Here is an 8,395-nt window from a genome sequence, read left to right on the forward strand (position 1 = left end):
TGACATTTAAGATGCCAACAAACATTATGATCAATATAATATGGGATGGCCGGTTCTTGGAGACACTACTAATAAAAGTCAATGCATAGAGAAAAAGGGTATCTTTATACTATAAGTTACTTCAATTTATTGATAGTTTTTGGAAGCCTCGGTTTTAATTCATCTTATGTTACTTTTACTTATTTTTCGGATGACATTTAATTCTTTCTCTTCAAGTAATGTATGGTAAAGGTGACAAAGAGGATGGATGCAGCTACATCCGTTTAATCAACACTTCAACACTTTTCTCCCGTTTCATCATTTAACTAATTTTTTTAGAAGACTTCACATTAAACCCTACTCTTAAACCATATTTGAACCATCAACCTGTTATTGAAATTTCCCCATTAACCTATCTATCCGGATTCACAGAGTACAATATATCTTTATTTGTAATAGGATTAGAATACAAAATTTGTTTACATGGAGTGTTTCCTGTGTTAATTATGTCCCCAAGGTTAATTTAAGATGGGGAACACCCGAACATCACCAAAAAAGTGGCTTTCCATTGTCAATTCTACCATTTATTTCCCTTTTCACCATCCTTGTTGTCATCGCTAATACTAATCGTTTTTTTTTTACTGAATGGTATGTTGCGATGCAAGCTGAGTCACAATTGGTGCCCTCCTATATGCTGGTTAACATTGGTGGAGTATTCCACAAGCTGGATTCTATTTTTACAAAGTGTTGCATGTGCCAAGGGATGCCAAATTTACACTAAAAGCAATATGATGGGGTTGTAAGATACCTTGAGGCTTGAACTGAACGTACTTAACTATTACATTACTGGTTTTAATTTGGAGGTTCATGGTTTCTTTTGACTATAAATAGAGAGACAGGGAGTGTCAATAAGCACCAATTCAATATATAGATAAGATAACAATTGAGTATAACTTTTTACAACATAGCAGTTCAAAATTTTTCGAGTTTCTTCTAGTCTGGGCTGCAATGGCTCAGTCGATGGTTTGTCATGTTATGTTAGTTGTGATATTCATACTGGTGGCTCTTGCTGAGGCACAAACTCCACCAGGAATTAACAACCCTAGCCATGCAACTTGTAAGGACCCGAGTTACAAAGAATGTCATAATTTGGTGCATGTTTGTCCTAAGTTTTGTCCAGATAGCTGCACTGTTAATTGTCAATCGTGCAAACCTGTTTGTGGTGGCGACATTGCACCATCACCACCAGTGTACACACCTCCAACACCAACATTGAAACCCCCAACACCATCGTCACCACCTCCCACCACACCTTCACCACCAACAGCGTCCACACCACCAACCTCTCCTTCTCCACCGATAGAGCCCACACCTCCAACACCAACACCGTCATCATCACCACCTCCACCAACCCCTTCACCACCAACTCCCTCCTCACCACCTCCAACCACCCCTTCTCCACCAACAGAATACACACCTACGACACCAACACCATCCTCACCACCCCACACCACCACCCCTTCATCACCAACAGAGTCCACACCACCAACACCAACAACATCCATACCACCACCCACCACCCCTTCACCACCAATAGAGTCCACACCTCCAACATCAACGCCATCCACACCACCTCCCACCACCCCTTCACCACCGATATCCACAACTCCAACACCAACACCATCCTCACCAACTCCCACATCCCTTTCACCACCACCAGAGTCCACACCTACAACACCAACTTCATCCACACCATCTCCCACCACCCCTTCACCACCGACATCCACAACTCCAACACCAACACCATCCTCACCAGCTCCCACCTACCCTTCACCACCAATAGAGTCCACACCTACAACACCAAGTCCATCCACTCCACCTCCCACCACCCCTTCACCAACAACAGGGTCCACACCTCCAGCACAAACACCATCCACACCACCTCCCACCACCCCTTCACCAACAACAGGGTCCACACCTCCAACACCAACACCATCCTCACACGTGCCTCCTACATGGTCTGCTCCACCTTCTAAAACAAAAAAAGTTAAATGCAAAAACCAAAACTACCCAAATTGCTACGCCTCCGAACATGTCTGCCCTGCTTCTTGTCCTGGTCAATGTGAAGTTGATTGTGTTACTTGCAAGCCAGTTTGCAGTAAGTTATTCATAACTCTCATTTTTCATTTTATTTATAAATACTAAAAAAATCATGTATGTGAAGATTCACATTGACATCAAATTATTGAGGTTTAATTCCATCATTTACAAATGCATGCTTTATGGTTAAATATTAGGTTAACACAACTATCATTTGATCTCTAAGTGCTTCTATATTTGTCTTGTACAGATTGTGATATGCCTGGAGCAGTGTGTCAAGATCCTCGTTTCATTGGTGGTGATGGCATCACTTTCTACTTCCATGGAAAGAAGGATCAAGATTTCTGCCTTGTTGCCGATAACAACCTCCACATCAATGGCCACTTCATTGGCAAGAGAAACAGAAACATGGGGAGAGACTTTACTTGGGTCCAATCTATTGGGATTCTTTTCGACAACCACAAAGTACAACTCAGTGCGCAAAAGACTTCTTCTTGGGATGACACCATTGATCGAATCTCTGTTACATTTGATGGGGAAAACATCTTTCTCCCAAAAACCGAAGGTGCCAAATGGCAATCTTCTACGACATCAATCACTAGGATTGATGACAACAATCATATCATTGTTGAAGTTGAAAACCTCTTCAGGATCACAGCCAAAGTGGTTCCCATAACAAAAGAAGAATCAAGAATCCATAAGTATGATATAACCAGTGACGATTGCTTTGCCCATCTCGATCTGAAGTTCAAGTTCTTCTCCTTGAGTAACGAAGTGGATGGAGTTCTTGGACAAACTTATAGGAATGACTATGTGAGCAAGGTGAAGATGGGGGTATTAATGTCTGTGATGGGAGGAGATAGTAAGTTTGTGAGTACCAATTCATTTGCAACTGATTGTTCTGTTGCTAAATTTAAGGGTAGCCAGGAAGACAGTTCTTCGTTGAACTTGCAGTTGCCAAGCTTGAGTTGCCAAAGCGGTATAGAAGGGCGAGGCGTCGTATGCAAGAGATAGACTTTTCTTGTTCTTGATATTACAATACTTATATATTTACTATGTCGTTTGATGGTGTAATAAAAAATTAATAATAAAATGAAGGAACCTTTTCCAAGATAGCTAGACTTTTCTTGATCTTGTTACTAATTATTACAATACTTATACAACAATTCAATTCCAATTTCCAATACAATATTTTTATACACTCAAAGTATTAATTAAACCTAAGTATCACATACTCATACTACATACTGATACTGTATACAATAAATTCAATTCCAATTTCCATTTCATTTTACACGTACAATACCACTTTCATATTCCAATTTCATACAATTAAACATAGATTACATCCAAATCCAGTTTCATACAAATAAATACAAATCTAAATACAAAATCAAACAATCATGCCCAACAAATTTCATCATTCATCATAGTAGGCATTTTCAAAGAATTATAAACATGAAATCAAACAAGATATATCAAATTTCACATTTTCATACAACAATATCCAACCAAAAAAAACAATAGAAAAAAAAACTTACCTTTTTTGTGGCGGTGGGTGGTGTGGTGGCCAGAAGTAGTAAGTCGCTAATGGGTGGAAGTGGGAAGTCGACGTGGTCACTGGAAAACAATCAATATTAAGAAAAAAAAAACGGAAAAAAACCCTTACCTGTAACTATGGTGGACGGGCGTCGCAATAGACGTCGTCGCAGGTGGTCAAACCTCCGGTGTCGTCGGCGGTGAAGACGAGTGGCCGGAGGTACTCTGGACGGAAATTCGTCGAGAGAGAGAGAGAGAGAGAGAGAGAGAGAGAGAGAGAGAGAGAGAGAGAGAGAGAGAGAGAGAGAGAGAGAGAGAGAGAGAGAGAGAGAGAGAGAGAGAGAGAGCTTTTGGTGTGGCGCTGCAACTGAGAGAGGGTCGAACGAAGCAGATAAGTTAAAACCCTATACCGACGACATGTCGTCGATATAGAGTTAAGTCACAAGACGTCGAATAATCTTTTCGTAAATAAAAAATAAAATAAATAAGAATATATTTACCGATGACAAGTCGTCGAAACTGAGTATCACACGGATCACTATCATTCTATACCGACGACTTGTCGTCGAGATAGCCCATGAAAACTGACGTCGTTTCTATTTTCTGTAAAATGAAATATAAATAAATAAAACTACATTTGGCGTAAGCTATACTATATAGTCTACAAAATTTTGAGGAAACCGTGTAAACACTTTTCTTTCCCGCCTAAGGTATACCGACAACTTATTGTTTCTGTAGGCTTTATTGTCTTTGTAGGCCTTATTTTTTGTAGTGACGATTTTCATCCGTAGTTAGTTAAACAATTTTTTTTCCTGATTTGACATCTCGTTGTACATTGGTTAATTGTAACACCGTAAATTTCAAAACAATTTTTTGCATCTTATAAAAACATAATTCATTCATTATTTATAAAAGCATCATTGTTTAAAACTCAATTCATAATATATATCAATCCCAAGATCTCATAACATAAAAATCCAGTGTGTGAACTGATCAAGTCGGTGCCTTTCCGCGATCCTCACTAGTACCTAAAACACATAACACGAAACACTGTAAGCACAAAGCTTAGTGAGTTCCCCAAAATACCATATATAACACATATTAGCCACTCGAGGCTATAACTCTGTGGGTCCGTGCACCCAAACTCTGTGAACCCTCAGGTTCTATCTCTGTGAACCTTCCGGTTCTAACTCTGTAAACATGCACATCATAAATCACATAGAATAATGCGGTGCAACAAATAACAAATATACAACATACAAACACTATATCACACAACTCCGATTACCTACTCAAGGTAAAGTATAGTGAGAAGACTCACCTCGGATATCTCAGTAAATCTCTGACTCGGTAAACTCTGGTCTAGCCCCTGCCTAATCACATGAAATAAATACTCTAATTAATACATCCTCTAGGAAGGGTAAAAGACTATCCTACCCTTCCGATGACTCTAAGGTCCAAACATTGACTAACCCTAAAAGTCAACGAAGTCAACGGTCAACCTTGACCAAACTCGCCGAGTGCACAACTGTGACTCGTCGAGTCCACACGTTTTCTTCACTCTCAAAGTCCTCCTTCGACTTACTGAGTCAACCCTCAACTTTGCAAATCATCACAGATCACAATCTGTGAAATTTCCCGACCGAACTCGCCGAGTCCGACTCCTGACTCGGCGAGTACCATCGTGCACTCTGCCCTCTAGATTCCCTCTGACTCACCGAGTCACTTCCCCAACTCAGTGAGTCACCAACTATGTGATTATCGGGAAAACCCTCGTCCTACTCGCCGAGTCGGCTATTGGACTCGGTGAGTTCATGTCATGCTCAAGCTGAACTGACCTCCTGAGGTCAGATCCGCTCCTCTAAACCGTAGATCTAGCTTCCCAAAGCATTATAATCACGTAAAGCTAACATCTTGGTGCTCATGCAAAGGCTCAAAGGCCTTATCTGAGGATATGACCTCTAAAATGAAATCCAAAGCTCATAACCCCCATTAACACTCATAAAGCTCAAGGGAAAAGGGCTTATGGACCTCTTTGGGTCCAGATCTACAGCACCAACACGAGAGGGGACCAATTACTCCATATAACCATCCTCTAAAGGGGCTAAAAAGCCCTAACTCTAAGAATTACACCATAAACTGAAGAAGGGTCGAATGAATACCTCAAAATGAAGTCTCTGAGCCCTGGATTCACTGGAATAGCACCCTCTTCAGCCACCTCTTGTCTTGGTCCTATTCTATTTGCAAAAACACTAACAATGATTAAGAAATGGCTCCTTTCCTCTCACAGACGCTCTAGCTCACTTAGGGTTTATCACTGGGGTCTGGTAGCCGCAAATGACGACCATAAAGCCCCTTAAATAGTCCCCAAACCCAAGGAATTAGGGTTTCATTAAATAGCGTGGACTCGCCGAGTCCATGGGGCGACTCGCCGAGTCCATCCATCCACCCGGATAATTATTCGCGTCTCTACTCGGCGAGTCTACGCATCAAATCGCCGAGTTCTTCAACAAAACTTGAAATTCAAAAAATAAATATAATACCTGAAACTCCGGATGTTACAAATCTCCCCCACTTGAAACAATCTTCGCCCTCGAAGACTCATTCCTAAAATAGCTCCGGATGCTGCTCACGCATCTCCCGCTCTGGCTCCCAAGTCAACTCGCATCCTCTCCGATGTTGCCATTGAACCTGCACCAGAGGCACCTCCTTGTTCCTCAGAACCTTGATCTTCCGATCCACAATCGCAACTGGTCTCTCCACGTAGTTCAGGCTCGCATCCACCTGAATGTCCTCTAACGGCACTACCGCCGACTCGTCGGCTATACACTTCCTCAATTGAGACACGTGGAAAGCATTATGAATCCGCTCCACCTCCGCAGGTAGCTCCAAGCGATACGCTACGCTGCCCACCCTCGTGATCACTCTAAATGGCCCAATATATCGGGGCCCTAGCTTGCCCCTCTTCCTGAATCGAATCACTCCTTTCCAAGGAGATACCTTCAGGATAACATAATCACCGACCTGGAACTCAAGCTCGAATCGTCGCCTATCCGCATAACTCTTCTGGCGACTTTGAGCGGTCAACAATCTCTGCCTGACCTGCTGTATCTGCTTTTTCGTCTGAAGCACAATCTCCGTGCTACCTATCACTCGTTATCCCACCTCTCCCCAACAAATGGGAGTCCGACACCTCCTCCCATACAACAGCTCAAAGGGCGGCATTCCAATGCTCGAATGATGGCTGTTGTTGTAGGAAAACTCCGCTAAGGGCAAATACGTGTCCCAACTTCCGCCAAAATCCAACACACATGCTCGGAGCATGTCCTCGAGCGTCTGAATCGTCCGCTCGCTCTGACAGTCAGTCTGCGGGTGGTATGCGGTACTAAAATGCAGCCTCGTACCCAACTCCTCATGGAATTTCTTCCAAAACCTGGAAGTGAAACGCACATCTCGATCTGACACAATCGAGATCGGCACCCCATGCCGCGATACCACCTCTCTCACATATATCTCTGCTAACTTCTCCGCAGAAGAACTCTCACTAATGGCGAGAAAGTGAGCGCTCTTAGTCAAGTGGTCTACTATCACCCAAATCGCATCAACACCCTCGCCGTTCTCCATAATTTGGTGATAAAATCCATGGATATCTGCTCCCATTTCCGCTCTGGGACCTCCAGTGGCTGCAACTTACCATGCGGTCTATGATGTTCGGCTTTAACCCTACTACAAGTTAGGCACCTCTCAACAAACCACGCTACATCTCTCTTTATACAGGGCCACCAATACACCCTTTTAAGATCCAGAAACATCTTAGTGGCCCCGGGATGGATCGAGAATCTCGATCTATGCGCCTCATCCATCAAGATGGTACGCGTTCCTCCACAAACGGTACCCAAATTCGACCCTGGAAGGTCATAAGCCCTCTGCTATCTGTCACGAACTCTGACACCTATCCGATAACTCGCTCTCTCTTACGGTTCTCCAGTCTCACTGCCTCAGCCTGAGCCCCTCTGATGGTGTCCAACATCGGAGTCATCACCGTCAATCTCATACAAATATCCTGAATCGGGGCGCTCTTTGCCCTACGAATCAGGGCGTCGGCTACCACATTAGCCTTGCCCGGGTGGTACAGGATCTAACAATCATAATCCTTTACTACATCCAACCATCTCCTCTGACACATGTTCAGGTTTGGCTGATCCATCAAATACTTCAAACTCTTGTGGTTCGTGTATATCGTACACCGAACCCCATACAGATAATGGTGCCAAATCTTGAGGGCGAACACCACAGCCCCCAACTCTAGATCGTGGGCGGGATACCTTGCCTCATGGGGCTTCAGCTGCCTTGATGCGTACGCGATCACATGCCCCCTCTGCATCAACACCGCGCCCAACCAAGATATCAACGCGTCACAATACACCACGAAGTCCTCCATTCCCTCTGGAAGAGCCAACACCGGGGCTTCGCACAATCTCTGGCGAAGAGTCTCAAATGAGGCATGCTGCTCTGGGCCCCAGCTGAACACCACACCCTTCCGGGTCAACCTGGTGAGAGGAACAACAATCTTGGAGAAATCCCTGATGAACCTCTGATAATAGCCGGCCAACCCTAGAAAACTCCTGATCTCAGAAGGAGATTTCGGCACCTCCCAACTAATCACCACCTCGATCTTGGCCGGATCGACCAAAATCCCCTTTTGGTTAATGAGGTGACCAAGGAACTGCACCTCCCGTAACCAAAAATCGCACTTGGAGAATTTGGCGTAAAGCCT

The 8,395-nt window shown here is 43.6% G+C and overlaps 1 protein-coding gene across 1 annotated transcript; it reads left to right on the plus strand.

Moving 5' to 3' along the window:
- The first annotated feature begins 909 nt into the window (after positions 1–909).
- On the plus strand, positions 910–3,190 carry LOC145063516 (uncharacterized). Its single transcript, XM_079011115.1, has 2 exons — positions 910–2,137; positions 2,330–3,190. Exons 1-2 carry the CDS (start codon positions 988–990, stop codon positions 3,091–3,093), a joined length of 1,914 nt encoding a protein of 637 aa, XP_078867241.1. The 5' UTR covers positions 910–987; the 3' UTR covers positions 3,094–3,190.
- Positions 3,191–8,395: the final 5,205 nt, after the last annotated feature.

Source organism: Lactuca serriola, chromosome 7 (genome assembly GCF_051521515.1).
Source record: "Lactuca serriola cultivar US96UC23 chromosome 7, Lser_US96UC23_V15, whole genome shotgun sequence".
NCBI lineage: Eukaryota > Viridiplantae > Streptophyta > Magnoliopsida > Asterales > Asteraceae > Lactuca > Lactuca serriola.